The 17,702-nt window shown below is 39.2% G+C and overlaps 3 protein-coding genes across 8 annotated transcripts in view; 1 reads left to right on the top strand and 2 right to left on the bottom strand.

Annotated features, from left to right (window-relative positions):
• The first annotated feature begins 1 nt into the window (after position 1).
• Positions 2-8,607, top strand: LOC113656115 (cytosolic sulfotransferase 2-like). 2 transcript variants are annotated; one of them, XM_047799807.1, is made up of 8 exons: positions 2-149; positions 5,036-5,171; positions 5,293-5,374; positions 5,866-5,966; positions 6,614-6,740; positions 6,918-7,015; positions 8,056-8,230; positions 8,316-8,607. In XM_047799807.1, exons 2-8 carry the CDS (start codon positions 5,139-5,141, stop codon positions 8,426-8,428), a joined length of 729 nt encoding a protein of 242 aa, XP_047655763.1. In that variant the 5' UTR covers positions 2-149; positions 5,036-5,138; the 3' UTR covers positions 8,429-8,607. The 2 variants fall into 2 exon arrangements, with proteins under 2 accessions (XP_047655763.1, XP_047655762.1); XM_047799806.1 differs by having other exon boundaries at positions 4-149; positions 5,246-5,374.
• LOC113656075 lies at positions 652-4,966 on the bottom strand. 2 transcript variants are annotated; one of them, XR_007137671.1, is made up of 2 exons: positions 2,607-4,962; positions 652-2,437 (listed from the first exon to the last, which is right to left on the bottom strand). XR_007137671.1 is itself a non-coding variant. In XM_047799802.1 (2 exons), exons 1-2 carry the CDS (start codon positions 2,613-2,615, stop codon positions 1,931-1,933), a joined length of 516 nt encoding a protein of 171 aa, XP_047655758.1. In that variant the 5' UTR covers positions 2,616-4,966; the 3' UTR covers positions 652-1,930. The 2 variants fall into 2 exon arrangements, 1 of the variants encoding a protein (XP_047655758.1); XM_047799802.1 differs by having other exon boundaries at positions 2,607-4,966.
• Positions 8,608-9,582: 975 nt separating the features above from the next.
• The window catches only part of LOC113656073 (proline-rich transmembrane protein 3), a 15,868-nt gene continuing 7,748 nt past the window's right edge, over positions 9,583-17,702 (bottom strand). For all 4 annotated transcript variants that reach the window (XM_047799800.1, XM_027167059.2, XM_047799799.1 and 1 more), the window contains exons 2-4: positions 17,289-17,702; positions 16,901-17,203; positions 9,583-14,245 (exon numbers count right to left, since the gene is read on the bottom strand). The exon at positions 17,289-17,702 is cut by the window's right edge and continues 456 nt beyond it. In XM_047799800.1, the coding sequence (XP_047655756.1) occupies positions 12,264-14,245; positions 16,901-17,203; positions 17,289-17,702 (2,699 nt within the window). In that variant the 3' untranslated portion in view covers positions 9,583-12,263. The remainder of the gene's footprint in view (positions 14,246-16,900; positions 17,204-17,288) is intronic.

Raw genomic sequence — 17,702 nt, forward strand, 5'->3', positions numbered from 1 at the left:
AAAACATGAAACACACCGATCCAGTAATATAAGCAGTAATACTAGAAAGCGAGAGAGGGTGGAGCAAAGCAACCAAAGGTCTGAGGAAGTTAAACCTCTAATAAGGAAGAAAGGTTGTTGGACAGGCTGTCACGTAACATTTTTAAAGAGTAAGTCAAGCTGTTTAAATATTTGTTTACTTGGAATAGCTGAGCATGCAAAGTACACATGCCTACGTTAGTTAAATGTGTATTGGGTTGCTTTAAAGAATTTGGATTTGTGATACTAACGCTAACATTTCAAAGGCATTAAATACTACTTAGATACCTGAGAGCATGCCGAGGCACATATACACTCCTGTCTGTTGATATCTGAAGTTGCTTGTCAAACCAGATTGGTTGCTACACTGGTAAAAATGATGTGTTGGATATACTTAAAATATGTATGCACCATTTTTGCATCACACTTTAAGTAAACCCAACTTGGAAAAAAAAAAATGACTTAAAATTAACCAGAACACCGTTATGTACTTAAATTTTTGGGTACACTCAACATTATTTAAAATATATGTAACATGATAGAATCTACTAAGTAATTACAAGTTAACTTAATTTAAGCTCATTTATGTTTTTAAAAAAAAAAAAAAAAAAAAAAGACAATTAATTGAGTTGAACCAATGTAAAATTTTAACTTATTGTAGATTTTCAGCTATTGGTCTGCATACTGCACTGCTGCTTGGATGGGTTAAACACAGAGCACAAATTCCTAGTATGGGTCACCATGTCACTTCACTAAAATAAATTACAAATGCAAATCACAAAATAAAGCATTTCACTTTATTTTTTGAAACAGGCTGCAATGCAATGGTGAAGCCAAAAACCACACATCATGAATGTACAACAAATGTCAAATGAAAGTTCACTTCCAACAGGACACTTCCTTTATGCTGCCCCTTTTTCAACTCTTTCTTGCTCTGAACTAGAAGGAGAAAAAAAAAAGTTTTATATTTAGTATGAATAGGCAAGACATTGCATTGTCTTACTAACAGACCTTTTCAGTAAAAGATTGTATATAGTAAAATGATCTAATTACAAGGACCAGGGCGGGAACAGAATTCTTAATGCAAACGTGCATGGTCATATTCTTCTGAAATAAACAAATTAACCACTAGAACATTCATTCCATGGAAGCACACTGCTTTTAGCAGTCACACAATCGCATGCACACTTGTTCCTCCTTTCATACAATAACTTACTTGTACAAACTAGACTTTAAGTATTCAAGCAACACATTTCTAATTGTTGAAGCTAAATTCGTAGCAATTCAGAAATTCAATTTAAAAAAGGTTTCTTACTAGACCACAAACGCATTAACACAAATGCATGTACGTTAAAACGACAAATCTTACCTCTTTTCAGCATCTTGTCTTTCTGTTTCAGAAAAAAAAATCTTCACCTAACACTACAAACAAGTGTTTTGTGTCAAAACCTCAAAATCAAATATTTTGCTTAGTTTATAGAAAGTTAAGCTTACCTCTTTCCACCGTCTTCACGTGTGCATCCCCAGATGGATCCATCATTTTTTCCAGATTTGCATATCACGTGGCTCAGTCGTATGCTTAAAATATTATGTTATAATTAGATTTGATGCAATTTTAATACTAGTTGATGTGACATTTTGGCATACACTTAGGTTCACCTTGTAACATATTTATGTTACAGACTATATATGCCAAGTAGAGGTTGGAAAGTTAAAATTACTTTGTTATTTGTGTTTAGTTTATTTTTAGAAGTAATGGTTGTTCAGCCAACGAATCGTTTTTTTTAGAGTGTACTCTTAAAATATCACTGCAGTTAAGCTGCAAACATTGATGTCATAAGATGCCGACTTGAGCATGACGTTAAGTTGAATACAGCAGTCAGCAAATGTGCAATATCAATATTATAGATATTTAAAATATAAAGGACTGACAAATACAGCTGTCACATAACAGAGCTAAGAGTGGATTCCAGACACTCCAACGTAGATCCGGAGGGTGGTGGAACGGAGGCGGAACGGTAGGCCAGGTCCATGTGGGGGTAGAGGGCAGGGTGGAGCAGGTAGACTGGGCGATGCTGTAGGCGAGGCCAGGGACCATAGCGGAACTGGCGGCCAGGGTGGTGCCACAGGCAGAGCCAGAGACCATAGGGGAACTGGCGGCCAGGGTGGTGCCACAGGCAGAGCCAGAGACCATAGGGGAACTGGCGGCCAGGGTGGTGCCACAGGCAGAGCCAGAGACCATAGGGGAACTGGCGGCCAGGGTGGTGCCACAGGCAGAGCAGGACTGGAGACCAGGGTGGAGCCGCAGGCAGAGCCAGAGACCAGAGCAGGACTGGAGACCAGGGTGGAGCCGCAGGCAGAGCAACTCGGTAGACTGGTCAGCATCACAATACAAGGCGGTGCTGGAGGTATTCTGGGTCTGTAAAAAGGAACAGGCAAAGCAGGTGAAAAACCACAGGAGAATTTGTTGGTTCAGGCCAGGCAGAGTGTTCAGGGAACCCAGAAATGACCATCTTGGGCCAGGCAGAGAGTTCATAGTTGGCCATCTTCACAGGTAAAGACATGTTTACTTTAAAATCAGGATCTACCGTGTCCATTAGAGTAGGACGTTTCGTCCTCGTTCGTCGATTCACTCGCCGTAGGAATCCCCTGCTCAACAGACATTGATAGAGACTCCTCAACCTCAGAGGACGGTGGTGAGCTGACTTCAGCAGGCATTGAGTGGGTGGTGGTGGTCACTGTGGGTGATATCTGGAATAATGTCCTTGAAACAGCTCAAAGACAGGAAACTTGAGTGTTTCTCCTTAGAAGAACTGGAGTTGCTCTCTTGTATACTCTTTGGACATCCAGACTCTGATGCTCCTTGCTGACTGTCTGATCCCAAGCACATCTTAGCCGTTAAGCTGCTGCGGTCACTGGGGGCCCAAGTCTCCTCAGGGGATATGTGGTATGGCGTATGACCAGCAATGTTTTGACCAGCTTTTGGATAACTCAACTCCAAAGTCTTTTCATCAATACAAGACATGTTTGCATCCTTCACCATGGCCTCTTTGAAAGAAATCACTGGCATGGACTCGTTAGAGCCCTGATTGCTATCGAACCGCCACAGTGACCTTTAACCTCCACTACTTCAATCTCCAAAGGATCCTCAATGATCTCCGTTACCTCAGAGCCCTGGACTGATGTGGAGAACAGCGCTCGGGAGGTGTCACCGCTGTCGATCCGAAACAATTCCATGGGTGAACGTTTGAACTGTTCCAAAGAGTTAATTGTCAGTGTGTCAACAAGCTCCACATCATCCTCAGTGAAGAAGCTCAGTCCATATGGTCCAGGTGATGCAGTGGGTCTGGGTGAATCAGCTGATTCCATTGGTTCAGAGGACTCAGCAGCAGATTCAGATGGTTCCGACTCATGGATTTGGGAACTGCCTGGTGAAACAGAAGAGCAGCAAGCATACCGCGGTGCCATGGCCAATACAGGAGACATGGAACCGAGAGAACGTACCTCTGTAGCCCTGGGAATCATTAAACTTGACATAACTGGATTTTGACTCCTAGACACCCATAGAGACATCATCTGGGGGTCCAGTAGACTAGAAACTAGTAGTTTTGCAGGAACAGGAGAGGTAGGTGAGGCAGCCATTTTGTGAAGTGGTTGGGATGTGGCAGCCATTTTGTGAAGTGGTTGGGATGCGGAAATGGCAGCCACCTTGACAACAGGTGCCAGGATGGTAACGGCCCTCTGAGGGACAGGTGTTGTCAGGACAGTGGCTTTTTTTAACAGCTGGTGCAGATACAGTAGTAGCCCTCTTGAAAACAGGGGCAGGTAAAATGGTAGCCATTTTAGGGGTATTTGCAGACCCGGCAGCCTGGCTTGCGAAGCGTTCTCTTCTGATTGCCCTCCTAGACAAGGGTTCAGGCATAGTAGAGGCCATTTTATGATCTGAGCCAGGCGTGTTGGTGGCCATTTTGGGAGTAGAGGCAGGCATGGCAGCGGCTGGTTTAGGGACAGAGACCAGCATAGTGGCGGCCATATTGTCACCCGATTTTCCATCCGGGGTTTCCCACAAGTTCAATCAGATTCGACTTTCTAAATTGCTGAAATAACTCAAAGTCCAAAATTTGTAAGCTTTGCATTTCTGCTTGCGACAAAGGTTCATCCAAACAGTCATTTAAGTACAACTTTAATTCCACGTTGCTGAGGTTCAAACCAGTCGCACATGTCCAGAACAATTGTGCAAAACCACTCACCACTCATCCTTGTTGGCGGAGAGACATCAAGTCATCCAACCTGTCCCACCATTCTTCTTCAGTGGAGGGGGGTAACACTTGAACTTGTATGCCGCTGTATCTGTACATGTCGGGGTACGGGAACACAACAATCAGTACGGGGAAATATCACTGCTGAATCTTTAGATCAGTGGTCAGAGAAGGTGCCGGAAGACTTGGGAATGCTGGATTTGGTCGTTGGGTTTATGGCTGATGCAGTGATGAAACCAGGGTGGATGCAATAAACTGCTGGATCTTGTAAGGCAATTTATTCTGTCACAAACGTGAAACAGGTTAGATCCAAGTGCTGGTTTATTAGGCAATATCCAAGACAGCCAAGGGTCACACATCAGGCAAACAACAACATCAAAGGAAATCCAAAAGCAGAAGTCAATAATCCAGGCGTAGGTCAGGGCAGGCAGCAAACATTCACAAACACAAAAAACAAGCAAGGTCAAAAACAGGGCAATAGACAGAACAGAATAAACACTCAGTATGCAGACGGTGTTAACAATACCTCACAACACGAAAGCGTTCTGAGTGAGCTTAAATAGACCGGGTGATTACAAACGGTAAACAGGTGTGCTGGGTTGGTGGTGCAATGAATAGTGGGAAATAGAGTCCTGGTGCTAAAGTGCAGCAAATACTCTACAGGTCAGTAGAGGGAGCCCTCATGGCTCTCATAACAACAGCGACAAAAGACTAGTAATGTAAAGTAGTCCTCATATTGTCAATTTTCCGTTTTCCAGATGGATCTAATACGTCCAAAGCTTTTTGACTTCCATGGTGTGTCCATGACCCAGTTTTTTACGGACAACTGGGACAAAGTACAAAACTTTAAAGCTAAACCAGATGACATTGTCGTCGCCACTTACCCCAAAGCAGGTAACTTGGTTCAATTGTTCATTAAAAAAAACACTTTTTATATTTTATTTTTTAAATCCGACTTTCTTTTTCAGGCACCACTTGGATGTGCTACATTCTTGACTTACTGTATTTTTATCAGATTTATCCTGAGCGTGAAAAATCTGTCCCCATCTATGAAAGAGTGCCATTTTTAGAGCTTTTCTTCCCACCATATCCTACAGGTCAGAACATCTCCACCAAGGCATTTTAACCATTTTACTGGTGTTACATGAGTGTTGTTGTTATTAAAACTGTAAAGCTAAAATAAAAGAAATAAAATAATGAATAATAAATAAAAACAACAGAATGTCCAGTTTAACAGAAAAAATATGTTGGGTTAATACGGAGAGGTTGATTATTTTCCAATAACAGCATGCCACAAAAAATTTTTGCTCCCTCTTATACCACAACAATTTACCAGAAATTATAAATTTTTTTGAATAGAAAAAGTCTATACACTCCCGCTAAAATTTTTTTCAATATAGTCTAAGATGCTGTTACGGACATTTAATCAACCTTCTGACCAATCAGATTTCAAATTTTAGCAATATAATATACATTCATGTAATTGGTTTTCTAAGTAAACTATTACTTAGAAAGCAAAAAGTCATTATAGGCTAAAATGCTTAGTGGGTTCTGACAAAAATATGTTTTTTTGTTTTAACTCCTTCAGGAACAGACAAGGCAGATACACTGCCTACGTCTCCACGCATCATCAAAACTCATTTGCCTGTTCAGTTTCTACCCAAGTCCTTCTGGGAGCAAAACTGCCGGGTAAATTTTAATGTAATACATAGGAGGATAAAGTAGCAGAAATGTATAACGGTATACTAATATCAAGGATGTAATAAGGGATAGCACCAGAATGGTCCTGAATGACTTGAACAGAGATACCGAAGCACATTCTTTGGGGCATTAAAAAGATGGATGTGTAGTTTACAGTCTGCACAATTATACATCCCGTAAAGATACATTAATGTATTTTTTGTGGTTGGAAGCTCATTGGCTTTATTCTGGTGCTCATCAAACAACTTATTAACGTTTTTATCATCCTGGAATATGGCGACATTATTAGAACATGATTGCAACATCTCACCCAGCCCTGTAACATGACCTAATAGAGTATATTGGCATAAAAAACAAACTGGTTTAACCTGGTAAATATCAGAAAATATGATCTCAAAGTGTATACTTTCTATGTCAAATTTAGGGTATTTCTATCTGCATCAGGTCAAAGATGCACTTTTTTTTTTATGATTATGTGGAGCATTTGCCCTGCAAGTCCCTATGAATTAGTTACTAAAGAAATGATAACAATGCATAATATAGTGAACCAATATCAAGAATTCAGTCGAACTGTAGATTATATGCTGCTAAAATATTTTATAAACACACAAGGTTTTTTTCATTTCTATTTATAGATTGTTTACGTTGCTCGCAATGCCAAGGACAATGTTGTGTCCTATTTCCACTTTGACCGCATGGAGAAGATGCAACCTGAGCCAGGAGACTGGAACAGTTTCTTACAAAGATTCAAAGATGGAAAAAGTGGTTTTCTTTATTCTTTTTTCTCCCCAAGAATGTTAATTTTTATGTTGTTTGCACATCTGGCAGTTTCTTAGCAGAACTTTGTACGTGTTTTCCTAAAGATTTGATAAAAAAAAAAGGATCCATACAAACCTGTTCCATCACAGTGTAATAAAATTCTCCATATTGTACGGACAGTGGTGTTCGGCTCCTGGTACGACCATGTGCGTGGATGGTGGGAAAAGAAACAGACGTCCTCCAAGATCCACTACATGTTCTATGAGGATCTAGTGGAGGTGAGACCCTAAGTGCAGAGTTTAATACACAAAAGGACCTGATTTACAGTACAGCAGTGAGAAATGAAACCATGTGTGTGAAATAGATGACCCAGAAATCTAGATCAAATAGATCATATACTCAGGCAAAACCCAATGCACAACTAGAAACTAGAATTAAGGAAAAAGCAAATGAGCTGAAGTAATGTGAAAAATATGTGAGGAAATACAGCAAACAGGTATAGGAAGGAGGCAACAGGAGTCATACAGTACCTACGACTAAGAAAGCATCATGTTTATGCTGAAAGCAGCATTGAACTACATTACCCACCAGCCACAGCAAGTCACATGACCATTTCATGTATCTCACTAATCAATCTGGTTTTTCACACTGGTTTCTGTGTTTCTTTGTCAAGCTTTGTTGCTCACATGTTTGTTGCATGTGCCAAAGCCTTGCTCATAGTCCTTGTTTTTGCTTTGTTTTATGGGTAATTTTTTGACAGTTTTGGTTGTTTACATCTGCTATTGTGACATTAAGCTTTCTTCTGTCTGTGCTGTGATGATGTCAATGTTATACTTCACAATTCAGTACTCTTTTCACAGATCATGACAAATTATCTTCTATTTATAGAATAGAATGGGGGACATAGAATGGGGGGCATAGCCTTTATTATCGCCACATATACATTACAGCACAGTGGAATTCTTTTTTTCACATACCCCAACTGAGGAGGTTGGGGTCAGAGTGCAAGGGCGGCTATGATACAGCGCCCCTGGAGCAGGGAGGGTTGAGGGCCTTGCTCAAGGGCCCATCGATCAACAACCCAGAGACTTAACCAGTTGTGCCACCACTGCTCTTGATAATAATAATAATAATAATAATAATAATAATAATAATAATAATAATAATAATAATAATAGGTTCAGCTAACAAATAAAACAATGTGATTTCTAGATCAACGATTCAATACCTAGATTTTGAACCTCTGCTTGTAATAGATATGTTGTTGGAAATAATTTATAGCATAAGCATGAAAATTTTTACTATTCTTGTCCTTCAGGACACTGGACGTGAGCTGAAAAACCTTTGCTCCTTTCTTGGTTTATCCCCATCAGATGAAGAAAGGAAGGAGATTGTGAGATGTGTTCATTTTGATGTCATGAAATTGAATTCTATGACGAACCAAATGTATGATCCAACAATAGACTCCAGTGTCTCTCAATTCATGCGTAAAGGTGAGTTAAAAAAAGACAGAGAGGGAGACATCTAAAGCAATTTAATGTCTAAAGTGTCACTAATCATGTCTCAACACATTTTCAGGTAAAGTCGGTGACTGGAAGAATCACTTCACCGTGGCTCAGAATGAGCAGTTTGATGAGGACTACAAACGGAAGATGAAGAACACGTCTTTACAGTTCCGTGAAGAGATTTAGAAAGAAAAATCTAGCGGAATGAAAGACAGAATTTACAGCTATTTTTTAAAAAATTTCAGAAAATATGTCAATTAATTGTGTCTTCCTGTGCCACAAGAGTCACTTGTCTACCTTACACTTTAACCAGAATGGCTACATGCAATGAAGGAATAAACTGAATGATGAATGATGAATTTTTAGCTAATGTCTGTGTCGTTCTTGTGCCCTTCATGACAGTAAGAAATGCATCAGATATGTTAATGGGGAAAAACAACCCTGGCAATCTGAGTGCAAAAATACACATAATGTGAAAACACTGCAAGTGAATTCAGAGTATAACTTTGCTAACATTATCTCTCACAGGAAGTATAACTCTGAAGCATTGTATGTTGCTCAATCATCCTCCAAAGACTAAAAAGTCACTACCAAGACAGGCAGCTCAATGTTTGTGAGCTCAATGTGAGGCAGCTCAAACTGCTTTTCACTCATTGTTACCATGCAAGAACTGGATCTGTTAAGGTATACCATTTTTTTATATCTAAATGTAAAGTTTAAGATGTTGAGTGGTGTATGAGCATATCTCAAATCTAATCTAAATACATAATTTCTAATGCTATATCCTAAGACTGTGACAATAATAATTATGAAATATTGCAAGTTGCACCTTGAAGCTTGAAAAAAAAAACAGAATAGAAAACCGCTAATATTCTAAAGTCTACTTGAAAAAGCTCTGTATACTTTCTTAGTGTTCAGGACATTGGAAGAAAGATAGACAGCTTTGCTCATTTCTTGGTTTGTTCAGATCAGAAAAACAAAGAAAGGAATTCAGACGTGGTTCGACGCCATGAAGGTGAATCTTATGACGAAGTTCACAGATGATCCATCGTTAGACTTCAGTGTCTCTCCATTTCTAAGCAAATGAACCATTTATGAATAGACAAATTAAGTGTTTTATTCATGTCAATTCTGCCTTACCTTTATTGACTGTATCTGAACATATTTTAGATGGAAAGATCGTTTCAGTTTGTAACACAATGAACTGATCAACAATGCCAGAGGAAAATAAATAAAAGGTGGTTTGTGAAGAAAAACAAGAAAAAGATATTAGCAGGGCCACTTCTATGTGCCACTGTGAAACAAAAAGGGAAAAAAAAAACAGAAAAGACACATACGTATCAAATGCCATCAGATTTAATCAAAACCATACTGAGGCATCAGCCCAAAAATACATAGCCATGGTGAATAAGAGAGAAGATGTTTCAGTTTGCAAAGAAAACAATCGACTCAGATTTGCTTTGTAAGCATGCTAGCACAAAATACATGTATACGGCACCAGAGCACTTAATTCAGAAAATACAAATAACAACAATGCTATCAATATGAGACAACAAGTCAACCCGGCATGAGTGGGATGGGGGAGTTCAATACATCATTATGGCACTTCATTGGATCATATGACAGCACAAATAATACATTTAATTGACCAGGTACATTCAGTTACAAAATCACATGTTGTCCAAAGTGTGGAAACTCGAGCTTGTCATCCTATTTTCTCAGTTGTGATCCTCCCATTGGTCAACTAAAGAGAATAAGATATGTTATCATTGTTAGGGAAGATACTTGAATACAGGCAAAATAGTTTAATAGTTTAAGTGCAAGAAGGTATATTATATAGATTTTTTTTTAATTCCCTCTTTATGTAGCGGGATTATATTTTTCCATATGTCCCGTTATTGGTTTTTAAATGTTTTTGTTCAAATTCACTAGCATTCTTAATCAAAACCTTTACATATCTAAAAAAATAAGTTTCTTTAATGCCAGTCCTTGTATTGCGCCTGGAAATACACTTGCACTACGCAGGATTGTCATTCACAGTAAATATATTTCATGTTGTTCTGAACATGGCAAATTCTTATTTACAGTACAATCCACAAAAATAGCAGTATTTACATTTTCTTTTATGTTACACATAACCTCAGGTTTGTTGCGTACTTCATGCAATGCCTGATGGAAAATAATCTTTACATGAAATTATACTATAAACAACATTGTTACAGTGATACGTTTGCACTGAATAAAGCCTGAATTTTAGCCCGTCTTATTCGCTTTTCTTTGTTGATGTAAAAATCTAGACTAGTTTACATCTCAGTGTGTAAACGCGAAGACTTTTTTGCTCTGAGAAATTATAATGATCTCTAAAGCAACTACATGTTGGCTTTGTAAACGGAAAATAATTTGTCAGTGTAAGGATTCTCACAAATATGTGTTTTAGTTTTTTTCCAAGTTAGAATTTAAAATGAAGCTGGAAATGGTATAAACATTGAAAATTGACTGAATTCAAAACGTTTTGCTAATACAGCTCATATCATTAAATAACAGTGATGTGGACTGTGGAAACTGAATGATCACAGTTTTTGGAAGCAGAAATTTAGTAGTTTTTGTTGTTGGTTGTTTTTTCACCTTTTCCACTTTTTTGCTCATGTATGCTTTGGTTGTAGTGTCTGAATTTTTTTTGCCCTTCGAAGAGAACTTACACACATGTCAAAAAAGAGTTAAAAATAGGGAGGAATAGCACAAACTCATCTACACTAAATGTTTATTATGTTATTGTATCTGTATTTGTAACTACCTCGATTGTAGCGCTACCTGTGCTGTCTTTTCTTATTATCTCTTCTAAAAGCACATTTATTTGTTTTCTATATGTACATTTGGCACCATCTTTCTAGATTCTCTCATGCTGAATTGTACAGAAAAAAAGAACAGCCAAATGCATTAATGCCATTTGCACGAAATGCAACTGTGTGCTCCTTCAAAAACGCAAGACAACAAATAATTATTATATGTTGTGTGTGTGAAAATATTATTTACAAATCTAATTACAATGAAATGCTGATTAAGTTGAACTGCTGCATGAGTCTTGCATTAACAAGACTGGAATGTTTGCTCTTACAATGAATCAAGTTGTCGTGCTAGTTTTTACTATGTTCTATGTAACCTACTGTAATAACACTTTACCCTCAGTTAATTAATTTTTTGCTTATTATAGACCTGACCTCTACAGCACATATCTCTCAGACTGATATTCATATAAAAGACACCAAGTCCAAGACAATATGTAAAAAAGTCCAAACCAGTGAAAGAAACTTTCTCAAACATTCCTAGTAAAATAACTCCACAAAATGTCTGGAAAAAAGTGTAATTCACCGAAAATTGTGTAATTTCATATACTGGAATACCACTTTTAATGTCCGTCAGCTCTGTGCTTCAGAAAAAATTCTTATACAGGCACAATTTCTAATCTCATAAAATAGATTACATCTCAGTCACTGTAACTGTAACTCAGTCACAGATGCAGCTTAAGTCTTTGCATTTCAGTCAGTTACAAATAAAGTACAAACCAAATTCAAATAAAAAAACAATTCTATCGTACATCCTAATTTACATTCACAACAATCTGCTTATGTTTGCGAATTAATTGTTTGAAACTTTTCGGATGTGTTGAATTAATTCTCAGCCCATTTATAAATACTAAAAATAATACATATCCATACATTGCTATGATGATTTCAGGAAATGTTAGTTGTTAGAACATACTTTGTTCTTTCACTTTGCTTCTCAACCTTAAATATGTATACAGGTGAGCAAAACAAATGATATGAACAAGCATCCCTAAAATAAAATAGATGACAAAAAATAATCCATACTTCATGCAAACCTAATGCGTTCAAAATTTAAAGTCAATCTGACATTTCCTTTTTATTTAGGTCACACCAGAATATAGTTAGTCCTGATTTTATTTCAGGTAATGTCATGGGGTTGTTACTTAGGTCATTGGTCTTTGACAAATTAAGTCAGTTCAAAGATCGATTATGTCACTGGAGACACTCGCTGAGTCATCATGGCGACTGACTCTCAGATAGCTCCTCTCCCTTCCATTGTCTGACTCCACCTTATCTAAATCAGGGGTGAGAAAAGGTCTGGTATCGTCTGTGCTGGGACTCAAAACTCGACCCATACTAGGAGAGGGATGCAGGGAGATGGGGCAAGAAATGGAGGAAGGCACAGGAGCTTGAGAGGTCCAGCGTGGCCCTTGATGGGTTGGTGTAGGAGGAGCTGTTACCTGCCGGCTTGGGACAGCACTGGGGATGGAGCGGTTTAAGCCAGCAGAAGACTCACTTAGCAGAGTATGCTCATCACTGCTATCCGAGAGCATAATTTGAGGATCGCTGTTCCTGCGCAGCCAAGGCTCAGGAGATGGAGGTGGTGATGGAGGTCCCAGAGAATGGAACAAGCTGCCCCCCCTGAGCAGATGCTCCCGGTGAAGTGCCTCATCAATACTGCGAGTCAGGTCAATTGGAGATGGAGGACGCAAGTCAAAGTCATAAAGTGAGATGGCCGATTCTTTTTCCCGGTCCAGACTGCTGCTCAGTGAGCACTGGCGTGGTTGACTGAGCGCTTGCAACCTTAACAATGACCCAGATGAGCCCTCAATGCTTCTCTGGTTGCGTCCATGGTTACTTTCTTTGGGTGGGTCACGGTTTCTTATAAGGCTCTTGCTGATGTCAACACCTGAGCGTTCCTGCCCTGCCCAGTTATTAGGCAGCTCCCCTGCTACTCCACCACTACTGGCCCCTCCCACCCCATTGCTGTCAGATTTCCTACATGGTCTCCCCCTGAGGCTTTGCACAATCTTTGCCCAGCAAGTGTGTGTTTCTGAAGAATTGGAGGATGGGCAGGGCGAGGTGAGGTCACCTGCAGCACTGACACCCTGTCCTGGAGCTCTCATCGTCTGGCCCACTTGAGGTCTCCAGAAAACCCAGGAGCTCAGAAGTAAAAGACAGAAGGCCCATGTAAGTTCAAGCAGTCGTGCCCAGAACTGAACCAGCCACCAAGCCCAACGGAAGTGGCGCCAGTCTCCTAGCAGTCCATACAACCAAAAGCATGTGTAAGCATGCATCACACAGCACAGTGCCCCTAGAAGAGCACACCCTGCTAGCACACGTACCAGCACCCTCATCTTCGACCTGCCGAGCCCTTTATCTCTGGTATGGCTGACCTGGACATTTGAGAGCCGTGGCAGAATCAAGAATATGTAACCCAGGCACAGTACCAACCCAGCAGTCAGAGTAAGGGTCTGCAGGACAATTGGTACAGCAGGTGATAATGCAGGAGATAGTAGGTCAGCAGCTAACAGTAGAGTACATTGAAGAATGGCCATCACAGCCAGAAGAGGCAGATGCTGAAGAGGTGGGGGCATCAAAACCACCTCAGCCCCTTTTAGCACCAACACCACCATTGCAGATTGCACCCATATTAACAGAGGCAATGGTAATGTGTACAAGGCTGTGACAACTGAAAATGGCAAAAGCAGACGAGAACCATAGGGATCAACCAGAAAGTAAATAGCTCGAATTATACCTGTAAGAAGCAGGAGGCCATTAGCAAGTGCTAGTGCCCCACGGTGAGGGCAGTGCATGCTGGGAGCCAGGGCTAAACCCAAAGCAGACCCAGCGGTGAGAAGCAGGAAGAGGGCAGCAGAGCCAAAAACATGCAGCTCCCAGGCAAACGATAGCGTGCGGCTCAGGTCAGCCCACACCAGCAAGGTCCGGTTTGAGGTGTTAATTTCACTGAATATGTTTGGGGGTTCAGGAGAAGAGCAGAGGCCCAAACCAGGGGCACAGGAATTTCCAGGAGGGGTGGGTCCAGGATTATCTGATGGTATATTCTCCAGGAATAGAGAATTTTCTTTATCTACATGTCTCGCATCATTGTCCACTGGTAACAAACGTCCACGCCCCATGGGAAGAGACAGAGTTGTGCTTTGAGAAGTGGTTGCATCTGTGAAAATAGAAGCAAAGAAATTCAGAAAATTTTTAATGTAATGCTTTTATTTTTCTGCATATACACATAAATATAACATAAAAAACATAATCAGCTGTTTTATAGCAATATGCCCTGAAACCAACCAATTGCTAAATAAAAATGCTTTAATATCAACAGGCAGGGTTCCTGGTAATTTATACTGACACTCTATCAGTGGAAGTATATGAGGGTGGAGGAAATCATTAGTTTGATGAAAGTTTTTAATTATTAATTGTGTTGTAGTTATGACATAAGAGAAAGGAGTTTTTTAAATCAGGGGAAGTAGCTCTAGCCACTAGAGGGAGGTACATAGCCGTATAATCTTAAATATTCACCACAAAACCTGTTTTGACAGAAAAACTACACTAATTCATTCATTCGTTTTCCTGGGCAAAATAATGTTAAATAAAAACAAGGCATGCTAAATAAATTGTAGTGCTCAAAACAGATAACACTGATATCAGAGTTAGACTGACTGACTAATTTAAGATGCAGTATTGAAATGTGAAACTCAATGATTTAATTTGCAAAAAAAGACAAAAACATTTTTATAACAAGTATGTTTGTACCTGTTTATATTTCTGGAAATTATTAGAGGCATTCACATTCTGGGCATTAGCTATGGCAAGTAAAGTAGCTTTAGAGATTTAGCAAAGTTTACATACAAGATGTAGAACAAGTTGTGTGGAAAGACTACAGGATCTGTTGAAGAGGGTAAATTAAATCTGACTATTGATTATTGACTAATTTGACAAAATTACAATTTCATTTCAAACCCATTTTAGAGCTGAAAGTTGTTTAATGCAAGAGGCAAAGGTAAATAATATAGCTGTAGGCTAAATAGTAAGTCAAGCCTGAAAAGCTATCATAGACAAGCAATACTTGATGATTAGCACCACTTTTTTCAAAATGGGTTTGAAATGAAATAGTCATTTTGTCAAATTAGTCAATAGTCAATAGTCAGATTTAATTTACCCTCTTCAACAGACCCTGTAGTCTTTCCACACAACCTGTTCTACATCTTGTATGCAAACTTTGCTAACGCTCTAAAGCTATTTTACTAGCCATTTTGTATGTTATTATGTTAAAACATAACATGGTTTCTATCACCTCGATCATTAAAGTAAGGAAAATAATTTCCTTTTTGTGCTGGCATAATTTATTCTATTTTAGCTAATATTGATTATTATTATTATTATTATTATTATTATTATTATTAACATTTTGTCTTTTTTATTGGAAAACACTAATACCTCTTTAACATTTCAATTCATATGCTCTCCTTTATGAGCTTATTTAGAGAACTCATACACACACACACACACACACACACACACACACACACACACACACACACACACACACACACACACACACACACACACACACACAAACACACACACATAGAATAGGAAGTTTGAGCATTGAGCACATGGAAACAGAAAAGTGATTTGTTCATGTGATTTTTCATGGAAAACCTTTTCGCATAACCTTTAGCAAATTTGAAGGATTGTATGGAGTTTTGATCTACAAACTTTCACTGTCTCAATCTTTGTTATATACATAATACAGGGTTGTGTTGTATCAACATAAGATTTAAAAAAATATTTAAATTAAAATGTTTTTTCCTAAGTTATTTGGGATATTGCTTCTCACGTTGACTAGGAGGTGCACACTCATACGCACAAGAAGAGAAAGTAATATATGATGGATGACAAAGAAGAGCTTTGGTGAAGATGAATGAAAACAGTCTATTCCCACAGAACCATATTGTGCTTTCGAGTTATTCGGAAAACTCACACAACACCAAACTGAGCAAACAAATAAGCAAACGGTACAGACACAAACAGACATCCAGTAACATGTCTTTCCTGTAAATGACACCCACACCTAAACAGCAGATGTGCCGATCAAGTTTCACAGCTGGAGGCATTCACACAAACCACTCGCTTACACACTCTTTTTCTCACTCTACTTCAATCACTTTAACCATTGTGGTTCTCCTGGATCATTCACAATTTTCCATTCTGTGGAGGTGTTTTGAAAGATTATGATAATTCATAGAGCAAGCAAGCAACAGGGTCTGACGCACTTGAAGTAAACTATCTTTCTGGCATTTGTATGTTTATTGGACCACTTTTTTACACTTGTCTCCTCTCTTCCTAGCACCCAGTTTATCCATCTGGTTTACATCACTCTGAACTCCCTCAGCTCCCTCCCCCTTTCTCCTCTGTATTTCCATTTATAAACCATCCACTTTTTGTAATAGTATCTATCAGTAAACCTTGAGGAGCTTTTGTCCTTGCTCGCTTTATCCTTTACTGCTCTTTTCTCTTCTAGCTGTTTTTGACTCCTTCATCCTTTGCTTTCTTCTCCTCCTGTGCATATTTTCCCCTTGGGTCTGTCCTGTCTCTTTTCTGCAAACACCTCTCTTCATCTCCCTCTCTCTCTTTTCCTCTGTCTGCTCTCTCATACCTTTGAGCTTCATCCAAAGTTTTCCCGTAAGACACCAGCTGCATTCATAATTCCACTTCATGCCAATGACTTGTTCGTCATCAATGCAGCCATTGTTTTCTAACACAACCATGAAACTACAAATTCCAAGAGTGCCAAATTGGTTTTGACATTTACCTGCTGTGCTTTTCTGCTTTGTTGTGCTTTTTGATGGTTTGATCTCTGCTGATTGCTGCCTGCTTGTGGTAGAGACTGCTCCTTGAGATGCAGCTCCTTCTGACTTCTGATTGGTTGTCATCTTTGTGCTTGCTAGCTGTGTAATGCTTTTCGTTTGTGGGGTAGTCAAGTTGGCTGTGGATTCACTTTGTGGTTGTGCCCTCATGTTTGTGTAAAATAAAGTAGTGGATCCATTATGCGATAGTGAATTTGATGGACTTTCTTTTGATTGATGTCCTTTTGCAGTGGTACTGACTTGCATATCTGATAAACAAGGAAACACAAGGAGGAATAAGAAATACTAAAAACACATCATACAGGAATGTAAATATGTGTAGCATTCACCAACCTTCCAGATCATCCCTACTTGTGTTCATCCTATCAGCAACCACTGGGGAATGAACTGATGTCGATGGTTTCTTGTTGGCCAGTGTAGCAGTGGAGACTTTGGCCTCACGCTCTAAGCCAACTGAAGGCTTTATATAAGTGGTGGACACAGTTGTCAAAGAGCTATGAGACGTCTTCACTTGGCCAGAGTCAGTTGATGACTTTACTAAGCTAATTACAGTGGGGAATAATACTGCTGACATTGACAAGTCTTCTTTATTGGTGTCCGTAACTGCTTTTTTGGCAATAGTCTCTGCCTCTGTTATTGTAGTTTTGTCAGAATCTTGTTTCATAGGTACAAATGTTGTTGTATCCTTTGCAGAAGATACTCCAGTCTTTTGAATGGTCCCTGTGGTAACAGGCCTGACTGTGAAAT

Source organism: Tachysurus fulvidraco, chromosome 14 (genome assembly GCF_022655615.1).
Source record: "Tachysurus fulvidraco isolate hzauxx_2018 chromosome 14, HZAU_PFXX_2.0, whole genome shotgun sequence".
Classification (NCBI taxonomy): Eukaryota; Metazoa; Chordata; class Actinopteri; order Siluriformes; family Bagridae; genus Tachysurus; species Tachysurus fulvidraco.